Source organism: Arachis duranensis, chromosome 7, assembly GCF_000817695.3.
Source record: "Arachis duranensis cultivar V14167 chromosome 7, aradu.V14167.gnm2.J7QH, whole genome shotgun sequence".
Lineage (NCBI taxonomy): Eukaryota > Viridiplantae > Streptophyta > Magnoliopsida > Fabales > Fabaceae > Arachis > Arachis duranensis.
The window spans coordinates 78,222,299-78,234,962 of record NC_029778.3 but is presented as its reverse complement, the minus strand read 5'-3'; the positions used below and the strand labels follow the sequence as shown (position 1 = coordinate 78,234,962).

Here is a 12,664-nt window from a genome sequence, read left to right as displayed (position 1 = left end):
GGAAGGAAGGAGTATAGTGTGTGTATTTTAATTTGTGAATGAATGTATGTGTTTGAGAAAGGAATAGAAAGTGATTCCTTTGGTTGAAAAAAATAATAATTTTGGGGAGGGGCTTACTAGTATTAGGAGAGATGTTTCCTGTGAGAGAGACAATGATCTGCCTTCATAGCTTGTCAAACCAATAAAAATGGAATTCCACACACACAGTGAAATATGTGCTATTTTCTTTTCTTTGCTTTCATTTTGGGGAATTGGTGAATCTGACTTTGGATTGTTGGTGAATAGTAGTGGTTCTGACTGGGGACACACCAAACCAGAGTATGTGATCCCAACCATCCCTATTTCCTTGGGAATCTCAGCCTATTGTTCTCATCCATAACCATTGCCCATCTTTAACTTTCCCTTTGCTTAATTAATTGCTGCATTCAATGCTTACAAAACTCTTTTCATTTTTGCTTTGCTCCGGTCAAATGAAGCCCAACATTTTACCATTTCATAGTACTGTACTTTGTTAGCAAAACTCTGTTGCACTCTGTAGCTAAATATATAACTTCCATAATAATACATCTTTCTCTATAATTGCATGTCTATATCCTTGTTTTACCAGATTTCTAATTCTCATTTATGACTTTTATTCCGTTCACTACACTAATATTTAAGAAACATAACATCATTTTGCTTAAGAAATCGCATGATCCGACTTATGGTTGGACAAATATGAATTTTGGAAGCTAGAAAACGGACCCTTACGAGTTATTTATTGTTTTCAATTTTTTTATTAATGGAGAACTCGCATGGTCCAAGTTCTATTTCACTGACACCACATGATTGTGGAGCATCTGTATTCTCTATATCCGAGTCCAACACCACTTTTGTTTCCATAATCAAATTAAAAAGTGGCAATTTGCATGTGCTTAGTTAAATATGAGAATAGTTTGATAGTAATAGAAAATGTGCTTCTAGATGTAACATGGTGATGAGATTCACTGTTGATCTGCGCTGACACAGGAAGGCTTTTCAGCAGATTAAGCCTTCAAAGTTAGCTTAGTCTATCTACGCCATAACGCCAAGCCGAAAAGTTGAATCCATTTACAGTTTTTAACTTCAACTTTTACCTAATTTCTCTTGATCAGCACATGGGAAGGACATGCATCAGCACCACTCTGTTAGTATTTTACTTTGTAGGTTTTTGGCTAAATAAATATAATTAGAGAAATTGCATTGCAATAGGATGTTATGAGATGTATACTATTTTTGAATTTTGGAGAATGTAGCAAAAGAGGGAGAGGGGGCCAATGTGACTGTGGTTTTCACCTTGGAGAGTTGATTACTATTTTGGTGAGATGCAAGATGCGCATGCATGGGGGGATGTACGGGATAATAGAAATGGGCAATGATAAGACGTTAGCTTGGATTAGGAGAGAAAAGAGAGTGCAGAGGAACGTAACTGTTTATATCATTACGGCAACGTCATCTGAGCCGTACACTTTTCAGATCTGAGATTGTCACTGATCTTCTCATTGTCCAGTCCATTTCCCCACCACCTACTGATAGTAAGTAGATCGAGTCTCATTCATATCTCTCACAACGAGGACGCTGTCTACCTTAGTGGGTCCCTTCCTTGTAAACTTTGCAAACAGTACACTCCACCTCTCATGTGGACAAACCCTACCTTTATTATCAATTGGGACAAACACTTTTAGTATACGTATTTAAATACAAGTTCTAATACTTCCTCTCCTTCTCAACACTTGTAACTGCTATCTCCAATCAATGTTAGAATCATCTTATAGCCTTAAATCATTTCATTATACTTGCTCCTACGTTTAACTAACACATTTCAAACATTCATTTTTGTTGAGCTTATTTCAACCATAATTTTGGTTGAACCAAACAACTACTTACGTCCGATTATTTTGCCGCTTAGCCAATTATATATTTTCCCATTGAATAAATAATCGATAATAACCCGACAAGGCTTTGTTGTAGTAGTTCTCTAAGCATGATTGAAATGAATGATCATACCCAAACATACGTGAAATCCCAAGTTTCATCATTTCTCAAGAAAAATAAAATAAAATTTGGCAAAACTAGCTTCTAGAGAGAAAGGGCCATCAATAAAATAAAATAAAATTATAATACAATTATGTCAAGGCTAGGCCTGCCGAGAGAAACTTTTCCTTCATTGTCAAGTGACACAAATAACGTTATAAATGATATACAAAGTGCAGTATGCCCAATCTTCTTCCTCTTACCAGAGAAGCAAGAACTAAAATTATTTCCGGTATCTAAGCAAATAGCAATCCTTCATCAACCTTGTAGGGGTCAGTCATAGAGGCCCTCTTGTTCCCAAATGTCCACAAGAAAATCTACCATTTCCTAACAACATTTTTTTAATATAAACAAATAATCAGATAACATGTTTTTCATCCGGACATGATCGTATAACTATTTTTCGCTTCAACTTTGTGATGACCAGGAACTAAATGCTTACCGCAAGAGGGATAGGCTGGGGGAACGGCTTGTTACTCCCCAATAAACTTTCATACGTTGCATTCCAACTGTAACCCATGAATGGATATTCTCATCAGCAATAGATGGAAATGCATTGATCAGTTGATCAAACTCTACTAGTTTTCAGTCTAAAGAACCAAGATAAGAAGAAAACAAGCCTTGGAACAAAACTAATCAAACAAGATAATTTACCTCAATTTGGGTTCTCGCAATTGTTGTGCTTGGTTCTCAGATTTCTTATTTCCAATCCAACGTTGTCGAGTCTGATTCCAGAGAATAAGACCTGCAAAATATTTCTCATATTAATTTCTTTTTCTTTCCCTTCTTAGCCAATTTGAGAATCACAGCTCCCACATCTTTCAAAACCCGATGTACTACAACTTAATATAGGGACTAGGGAGATGGAAAATCAAAATGAAAAAACCCAATGAAAAACTGGCCAAAATATCCATGAAGACCAGTTGCAGATGCAAAGACGACCCATCTATACCAGATAGAAGATTGGATTACCCAAAGAATCGCATCGAGAACATGCATAGAACCAGAAATCTGAGAGATTACTTCAAATTAAGTAAAAAATGTGTTATCTAATAATAAAATCCCCAAAAGGAAAGCGACCAAGGCATCTCAATAAAGTCAGAACAAGGAGAGAGCTCAACTGAATCACCATGAGCCTTGGTACTAAAAATGGCTCATATATTAGCTTCAAGATGGAGCAGATACAACTTGGCAACACCCAGGAGGATCAGCAAAATATAACAAAAAAGTGAGAAGTATGCAGTAGCTACTTACAGAGACATCAGTTTTATATTACCATCATTATAGCCCCGTAAAGAGAGAACCACCCCTAAAATCATGTCGTGTTGTAAAGAAGGCCAATCAATCAACCCAGAATGCTTTAATTTTTTATTGTCCAAAGTCATATTATTCGTCTTAAATTTCAAATTCATAGTTAATCCAAAAAAAAAGTTTTCTGTTAATTATCTAAATACACAGTTTAAAAATAGAAGATACCATGATTCACAAATTCAGCAGGGTTGCCAGGATCTGCAGCTTGGTTTGTTACACTGGTTGATGAGATGCTTCCTTGTGACTGAACAGCACTGTTGTCCATATCATACGTGCTGGTGGTCCAGAAATCTTCTGATGTGCTAGGTTTCTTCACCGGCTTACCTTGCTTTGTCAATCCTTTTGGTGGCACATCCACAGAACTGATTAATGTGGGCTGCTTATATCGTCCAAGACAAGCACTGCTCTGTTACAATCACATTAAATTCGATTATGCATCACAATATAATCATATGATTGTTAAACCAGCAACCGTGGATTCATATACAACAAATCAGTACCAACAAATAGATTGACGCACGCTTCAGCTGTAAGTTTTTGTTACATGATTAATTGGTTATCACACAATTTCTCCCCCAACAGATAAGCAACATAAACTACGGATATATCCAAGCTAACAAAAATGAAGTAACAATATTTTCCACTCATAACATCAATTGCTATGCAATAATTAAATGAATCAGCCATGGACCCTTTTGATGTATTCCTCACTCCACTCCAGTAGAAAACTATGATTTCTAAATTTCAACAAAGAGTATACACGTCACCTCAATTTAGAAGATTAAGATAGTTGTATAATGATCGAATCTATTGGGGTAAAGAAAAGGAATATGAAGCGCTTCTCATATGCAACCTCATGGATATAGAGTAATGCTGAGCTCAGTCCTAGTGATTCCTTTTTATCAATTTATTTTTTGCAGACAACAATAAGTATAAAACAAAGACAAATCACTGGGAAAAAGAAAGAAAGAAAGAAAGAAAGCTCAAAAACATTAATTTCAATATTATCCTAAGTCCCAAACTATCACCATACATGATTAAGACTTATCGGTCCAAACAAGCGAAATTATCGATACCGATAAAAGAATAAATCGCAAATATGCTAAAAAGTTAGAAATAGAAGGAGCTAAATTTCAGTGGATAGGATTGGATTCAGAAACATACCCCATATGCGTGCAGTGTCTTAAAGACCCCTCAAAAACCCTAGTGAGATCAGCTCAGCTGTGAAGAATTCGGGGGGAAATGGAGAAGTCGAACCCAATTCCTTTCAGGTAGCGAAAAACCGGAGAGCGATACTGAAAACTACGAAGGCAAAAGGTAAAACTAATATTAAAAAGAACGATCAACGATGAGGTAGAATCAAAGCAAGAGTGAAGAGAGAGAGAGAGAGAGAGAAGAAAAAGAATTGAACCCTTTTTTGTTTTGGTATATGTGTTCCCTTGTTTGCTGAAACTGATAGCCTCCTTTTCTGAAGTGGCGATTGGCGAAGGCGATAGCGTTTTGGATTCTTCTTTCTTCTCTCTTCTCTGCCAACGACGAAGAATTATTTGCCCATGCTCCGTCATTATTTATCCACCACCATCTAATAATTTTCAATTACTTCAATTTTCTTTTCCTTATTTTTTGTTGTTTAATATTTTTTTACTTGTATCATCTGTTTTACAGTTCCTAGCTTCCTTGCTTTTCTTTTCTTTTTGGGATGAAAATTTCTTTTGGTTATTTAATCTTTTTTTTAACAGTAGAGTATTCTTTTAAGCTAATGGATGTTAATTAATAATTATGATTCCACTTGACAAGTTGTGATCTAATTTCTGATTTTATTAGGTACAAGGCTTATAGGTGCTTATTGTGTACATCTGTTATTCTCAGAATTAAGTCAATTATTCTAGTTTTTATTAAGTTCCTAATATTATAGCATAGCATGAATATGCATGATTACACGTCACTTAGTAATTAGTAGAATGAACTAATAAATCACATTAAAAAAAGCAGCCGAAATTAAAAAAAAAAAATTGATTAGCTAAGAGACTTGCTTGCTTCAGAGATGAGTAGGTAAGTCAAAATTGGTATGAAGATTATCTTATAAAAGTCAAAAGTCAAAACTAAAGAAAATTTCGGGAACCTTGTGTATTTGTGATATTCATTAGATTTGGGCTTTGGTTTATACGGCCCATTGTAGCAACAGGGATTTAAAAGCCCGTGATGCCTAATCAATATGAAATGGGCCCATCAAACCCGACCCAATATTTCTCATCCCTTCTTTTCGGGTCTACCACCACAGCCGGTCTACCACCACCTCCTTTGCCCTCGAAGAAGCAGTTGCCCTCGACGTCGTTCTAGTAAAAGGAAAGCCAAAACCCTAATCTGCTTAGTGAACGTCTCCTTCCTCTTCCTCTCGTCACGCTCTCACTGTCGCTTTCGCACTCAAGCTCTCTCGTCTCCGGTCTCGCGCTCAAGCTCGTCGTCGCTCTCTGTCTCGTCACCGTCTCGCAGTCAGCGCGCGACTTCCCTGCTCTCGTCGTCGCCGGAGGCAGAAGCAACAGGTCCCGGGGCACTCAATCGCGTGCGTCGCCGTCGGCAGAAGCAGCAGGTCCCGGTGCACTAAGTCGCGTGCTTCGCCGGTGGAAGAAGCAGCACGTTCCGGGGCTGATCGTCGTTGTAGTCTTCTTGCTTCGAGGCTCGCGGTCAGCTTCAGCAGGTGGTCCCCGATTTGGTGAGTTACAACAAATTCCCTGTTCTTTCTTGCTCAATTTTGTTCCGTAATTCATCTCTGCACCTTGATTTTGTTGCTGAAAGTTGAATTTGTTGCCGAAAATATTCTTGAGATAATTTTTTTTGTTGCCGAAAATCATCACTGAGCTGAATTGTTTACTGGCTATAACCTTGAATCTGTTGCTGGCTTGTTGAAAAAATCACCTAGCTAAATTTTTTCTTGCTGTAATTCATCACTGCACCTTGATTTTGTTGCTAAAAGTTGAATTTATTGCTGAAAATATCACTGAACTAATTCTTTTGTTGCTGAAAATCATCAGGGTTGAATTTGTTACTGATTATCATAATTGGAGTTTGAAAATAATCACTTAGCTAAATTTTTTGTTGCTGTGTATATCTGTAAATCATCTTTTGAGCTAAATCTTTTGTTGCTAAAAATTATCATTGTTGAAAATGAGGTTCATGTTCTCTGCAACTCAGAATAAAATTGTTCAGTTAAATTGTTGTTCCCATGCTCTCTTTTTTTTGTTTTGCTAGAATTTTAAAGATGTCTTCATCACAACTCAGTTGCTATTATGAATTATTATTGGTATTGATTTGTGAAAAATAGACAAATGTAGATATAGATGCAAATCAAAATGAAGGAAATGTTGATCAAGCTTCAAATTTGTCTCAGGAACATATAGATGCCGACTTTAAGATCACTCCTTGAATTTGATTTACTGATTATGTTATTTTTTGCTCTCTTTCTTGTTTATTTAAATTGAGAAAGTATTTCGTACCAGTGACTAGTTTATTATCTCTTTTTGCGTAATTAGTTATGTCTAAAAATTGATACTTGATTATTATTAATGTTTGTGAAGACATGCATTTTAAGTTTTAACTTTTGATTTTAATTTTATTTTTATAATTTTACATTTTTATTTAATTATGACCGGGTCAAGTGGGTGAATCAGTAATCCACTGGTTGAACCAATGACCCAATTGACTGAGTCAATTACTAGTTCAGTTCTACAGTTATAGAGCTAACAAAATCAGCTCATTCATTCACTACACCAATTTCCACTAATCAAATCCAACACAAAACCTAAAAGAGTTGCTTATTTGCTTTTTGGCATATTTTGTAGCGGTTACTGCCTCAATTATTAATTCTGTTGCAGAGCAGGAAAGGTAAGAGCTTGTTATTTGGGTGGTTTTGGTGTATGCCATGGATTTTGAATCCAAGTATGATGTTGCTGCCACTGCCAACTTCATTCACATTCACAATTTCACTAGAGTTGCTTTACAAGTAAGATTCTCTTCCTGACTTTTTCACTTCCTTTGAGTTTCTTATATACTTTAGAGTTTAGACTTCACAACTGAGAAACCAGAAAATAGAACAATTATTTGAGTAGCTATAAAATTCAAAAGTTACTATGTAGTTTTCCATGCAAAACAACTGAAAATATTGTCTTTTTGTTCTTAGGCTATTTATGAAAACTAACCCGCTCCCCGTCAGAATTTGAAGTTTTATGTGTAACTGACTAACAGTCCTTTATGAACTTTAGTTTCCTGATCATCTCCTAAAAGATTCAACAAAAGTGGTCGCGGCTCTACGCAAGAGACTACAATCGTTGACCCAACCTAGTGTCACAGGAAATTGGGATGAGACAAACATTGGACTGTTTGTGATGGCAGATACCACCTATGGCAGCTGTTGTGTTGATGAAGTTGGAGCATCACACATCAATGCTGATGTTGTCATACATTATGGACATACATGTTTTAGTCCGTGAGTACTTCTAAAACAGGCTTTTTGAAAGGAAAAAGAATTGGGCATGTCACATGAATCCTTTATATTTTTTCATCTTTAATTGTAGTGATGAATCTGATATGATTATAAGTTTATAACCATTTTTTATGATACATCCAAGTCATCTAATCTGTTATACAGAGTGTTATGCCAAATGCATAATTCCCAGTTGCTATGTTTCTCTGATTCAAAATGTTTCTTGAGTACTTATGGTCACTATAGCAAGGGGTTTCATAATTTGATTCTTCATGCTGCTATAAAGATTGAGATTCTACTTGTGCTTCCATTTAATTCCTACTTTTTTCTGCAGGACAACAACTTTACCGGCATATTTTGTTTATGGAAAGGCTTCCATTTCCACAGCTGATTGTGCTGAAAGTATTTCAAAATATGCTATGACCAATAGCAAGCCTGTCTTGGTATGAGTAATTGTTTAACATTTATGGTTTCTTTCACTAAAAAAATAAATAAGAAAAGAAAAAGAGAGAGAATAACTGATTTGTAATGTATGGAAAATGAAATAGATGTAAACTTGCTCCAATGATATATGATCATTTATAAGTTGGACTTCCAGTATAATTTCTTCCAGAATAACTTTCAGACATTTATACATATGCATTTAACCATTTTGTCCCATTTGAAATACAGGTTCTATATGGGCTGGAATATGCACATTCAATACAACAGATAAGACAGTCACTGCAAGAATCATCAATTTTAAAAGTTCACTTTGCAGATGTTCCATCTTCTTTTATGCTTCCATCAAAAGATATTACAAAAATAAATGGGGCACCAGCTAGTGATTGTAGTAATACCTCTGCAATCAATGGGGCTAGTGAGACTACATATAGCATGGGAGGATTGATTTGGAAACTACCTGATGGACAAAGCATAGATGACTACTTGCTCTTTTGGATTGGAATTGATAATTCGTTTCATGATATTGTTTTTAGTCAGATATGATGCAACAGAAAACCAAGTGATGACAGACTTGTCACAACAAAGGAGGATTCTTAAGCGTAGGTATGTATCTCAACATAAACAAACCAGTCATTTGGGTGTACCTCCTTGAGTCTTTCAAAATTTACCAAGTTCAGGTGATGACCATGCAGATACTACCTGGTTGAGAGGTCTAAGGATGCTAATATTGTTGGGATTTTGGTTGGAACTCTTGCTGTTGGTATGTTTACTGTTTAAACTTTGGTTTTTCTTGCATGGTTTTGCTAATATGATTGGATAGAAGAGTAATCTATTTGTATCTAGTTAAGATAGAAGATTAATATATTTGTATCTAGTTAAGTGAAATTCCAAATTGTCAAGTAAACCTTGAAAAAAATGAGAAGAATATGATCCTGCATTGAGTTACATTATTTTTCTTGAATATTGATGCAGCTGGCTATCTACACATAATAAATCAGATGATGGAGCTCATTACTGGGGCAGGAAAAAGGGCCTATACTTTGGTTATGGGAAGACCAAACCCCGCCAAACTAGCCAACTTTCCTGAGGTGAAGTTTGATTCACTATTGCCATGCACTGCAGTCTGACTTTTTGGCTCAGAACTTGCTAACAGAGCTTGAAATTTTTATCAGTGTGATGTTTTCGTATACGTCTCTTGTGCTCAAACGGCTCTGCTGGATAGCAAAGAGTATCTAGCACCAGTTATTACTCCATTCGAAGCAATGATAGCTTTCAGCAGGTAGCCCCATCATCGTATATCTTAATCCACTTAAATATCAGAAATTCCCACTAAAAAAGAAAAAAGATATCACTCATTTTACGATCATCTTATATTGATCGATGCATCTTAATATTATTTTTCTTCAAGCTTTACATGTATGACTTACATTTCTTATTTTTTATGTTACTGTGTTATTCTGTTTTCAGGGGAAGTCAGTGGACAGGAGCTTATGTGATGGAATTTGGCAATCTGATTAATTTGCCTCACGTAGAAGTCCAAAACCAAGAGAAAGAAGAAGAAGCACGATTTTCATTCTTTCAGGGTGGCTACGTGGAAGATTTGGATAATCAAGGTAGTTTTTATTCCTTATTACATCTAAGCACCTTGGGATTGCTGTGGTTTCATGACATCCGAATTATCATCTTCCATCCATAGCCCACTGATGATAACACAAATCCAGCTGCTTGATTGTACAGACTAATGTCTTGTTTGAAAATTTGCTTATAATTTAAAACTCCAAGCTGGTAAAGTGGCTCATGTTTTCTACTTCCAATGAGGAAAGAAAAAATGTAGCAGTTTTATGGGTTTTTTCATTTTTCATATTCTCTTTTTTGGTTTGCATTATGTTGGTAAGTTAGAAAAGTAATTTTCAGACTAGACCCTACATGCTCATTTTTTCCCCCCTAACCATCCAATGTTATTTCACTAGAACATGTTGAGGAAGAAAGAGAAAGAGAGGCTCTTGCTTTAGTTAATTCGACTGAGAAGGCGCTGCAATTGCGTGATAATTGTAATTCTCTAGTCCATAGTGGTGCTAGATCAGGGGCAGAGTTTTTAGCAAAGCGATCATATCAGGGTTTGAATATGCCCAATGAGAACACCTCCCCAGAAGCATTTGTAATAGGACGAAGGGGAAGGGCATCTGTGTACGAGGATGAGAAGAACAAACGTGAACTTCCGTGACATTCAAAATTTTGTTACAACCTGCTAATAGTGAATGTAAAGGCACAAATATGGTAGGAATGGCAAAGGGGATTTTGTCATATGCATTAGACAGGGTAGAGAGTCACCTAAACTCCTGTAGCTTGGGAAAAGTTGAATTGTAAAACTCAACCCTGTAGACACAAACAATTGTAACAACTTGTGAATTAACTTACAGTTTGATCATTTTGAATTGATTCATGCTGAATCTTGACCAAATATTGAGGGAAAAGAAATGCTGAAGTATTTTTATTTGCAAGTGTTAACGATATTATTGATATAATAATAGTTCACAATAATATTATATGAATTCCTTTTGACGTCTTGAGCATAACTTAGTTTGCAAGTTGTAGTTGTATGGATCAGAAACTCCAGACTTCCATGGATCTGTTCAACACGTTAATATGGTCGACTGAGTCATAAGTCCAAAAAAGGTATATATTTATGGCTGCATCACGCATGGAAACAGCTGTAGACTGAGAAACAATCCAGTTTGCAAGTTTGACAAAATCAAAGGCCATAACCATAAGCAAAACATGAAATTTCATTAGGAATAAGATGTCTGATTTAGGAGCTTCTAATGAAGTTCTTAATTGTGTGTTTAGAATCTTATATTACCTGTTTGATATATTTAAAAAAAAAAACTTTACATGATATTGTATTATTTTAGTATTTTATTTATGTGTAGGTGGCCTTGATATTTATTCTTATATTATTATTGTTGAAGGGACTCTAAATATAAAATTCAATAGTCAACCACGTTTATTTTCATTTTCTTTTCTTTTTTCTTTAGGTTAGACGTTTGATCATTCTAGAATTTTACATGCAATTAGAAGACATAGTCAGTCTTAAAATTCAGATAAAGTAGTAGCATCTATTTGCAAAGTATAAGGTCTAAAAGTTTAATAAACGTGTCATAAAAACTCAGTAATAAATGGAGAATCTGAATTCAAGAAAATCTTGAGGATGATATTTCAGAAATGGGATTGTGCTTTTGTTAATTTATATCATGAGAATGTCCCTACTATTTTTAAATCTTTCCCTGAATTGCTGTAATGCTACTTGTATTGTGCTTGTTTCCTCCTTAAATTATGCATTGGTTGGGCTCCGAAACTAAGTGTCAAGTATTTTCTTTCACATTTGTAGTTTTGGTTCTTTGATTAGGACTAAGGCATACTCAAATTATCCCTGTCCACTTTCATAGTTTCATTGATGCACTTAACTTGTTATGTACTTATGTTATATGGCCCATTTCTTTCCTTTGGTTCATCTACCTCCATGTGAAAAAAATAATATTGTGAATCATGTCAACTAAATATATTCAATTAAATATGTTAAATCATTTCATAATTTACAATATCATTTTTAGATGAAGATGTCATTATGGAAATCCAAAAAAAAAAGAGAAAATTTTTGTAGCACCATGCGGCTACACGTGCATGGAAGGTTAAATTAATTAATGACATTTATCATAATCTACTTTGTTCTTTAACAATCCAAAAAGTGTTGCTTTATGAGTTTATACATATGACTCATCTCACTTTTTTTTTCACATTATCAGCTTCTTTTTTGACACAGCTGTAATTGAAATCTGTTTCACATTACCATTTTCAATTTAACGGTGAAACAGTAAAAGATGGATAATGAAAATGACTCATTTTGGAATTTGGAGCATTGAACTGAAATATTTAAAGGCGGAAAAATAATGAATGGCCCCACACTTCCACACAGAAAAATAGTAAGAATGGAGAAAACAACGAGTTCTAATTACTATAATAAATAAATAAAAAATGAACAATCTTAAACTATTTGATTCATTTGTCTACTAAGTCCCATCTAAGAAAATTGTTGTATGAATATTTTATGGTGAAAATTCAGGTGGAGTCCACTTCAAGTGAAGTTGATAACTGAGAATCGTTAGATGATTTGATTGATTTGACTAAATTTTTATCTACTGGCTCTAAGCTATCAACTTCTCGTGAAATCAACTGCACTTGAATTTTCACCATATTTTATAGAAACAAAGGTATAAATTGTAAGCTACTCATAAGTAATCATATTTATCTTTTACGTTTAATAAACATTAGAATGAAATAACAAAAAGCAGAAATAGAAATTTTTGTATCAATACGACA

General features: G+C 35.0%; 2 protein-coding genes across 4 annotated transcripts; one reads left to right on the top strand and one right to left on the bottom strand.

Moving 5' to 3' along the window:
- Window positions 1–2,032: 2,032 nt before the first annotated feature.
- On the bottom strand, window positions 2,033–4,934 carry LOC107459559 (uncharacterized). 3 transcript variants are annotated; one of them, XM_016077785.3, is made up of 6 exons: window positions 4,775–4,934; window positions 4,528–4,665; window positions 3,529–3,769; window positions 2,707–2,797; window positions 2,495–2,561; window positions 2,033–2,379 (listed from the first exon to the last, which is right to left on the bottom strand). In XM_016077785.3, the coding sequence occupies exons 3-6, from the start codon at window positions 3,626–3,628 to the stop codon at window positions 2,326–2,328; spliced, it is 312 nt and encodes a 103-aa protein (XP_015933271.1). In that variant the 5' UTR covers window positions 3,629–3,769; window positions 4,528–4,665; window positions 4,775–4,934; the 3' UTR covers window positions 2,033–2,325. The 3 variants fall into 3 exon arrangements, with proteins under 3 accessions (XP_015933271.1, XP_015933270.1, XP_020983824.1); XM_016077784.3 differs by having other exon boundaries at window positions 3,529–3,764; XM_021128165.2 differs by having other exon boundaries at window positions 3,529–3,764; window positions 4,528–4,658; window positions 4,775–4,916.
- A 687-nt stretch (window positions 4,935–5,621) lies between these two features.
- Window positions 5,622–10,737, top strand: LOC107459553 (uncharacterized). The gene is given in 11 exon segments (XM_016077778.3): window positions 5,622–6,076; window positions 7,236–7,363; window positions 7,623–7,846; window positions 8,178–8,286; window positions 8,516–8,814; window positions 8,816–8,890; window positions 8,980–9,047; window positions 9,260–9,375; window positions 9,460–9,566; window positions 9,755–9,900; window positions 10,258–10,737. Coding segments are annotated over 10 exon segments (1,479 nt in total). The 5' UTR covers window positions 5,622–6,076; window positions 7,236–7,282; the 3' UTR covers window positions 10,512–10,737.
- Window positions 10,738–12,664: the final 1,927 nt, after the last annotated feature.

Excerpts from the sequence above, each read along its gene's own strand:
- LOC107459559 (XM_016077784.3), bottom strand. Across the intron at positions 2,562-2,706 it reads TTGCGAGAACCCAAATTGAG|TTGGAATGCAACGTATGAAA; the intron begins GTAAATTATCTT and ends CATGGGTTACAG. Across the intron at positions 2,380-2,494 it reads CCCAGCCTATCCCTCTTGCG|GAAATGGTAGATTTTCTTGT; the intron begins GTAAGCATTTAG and ends AAATGTTGTTAG.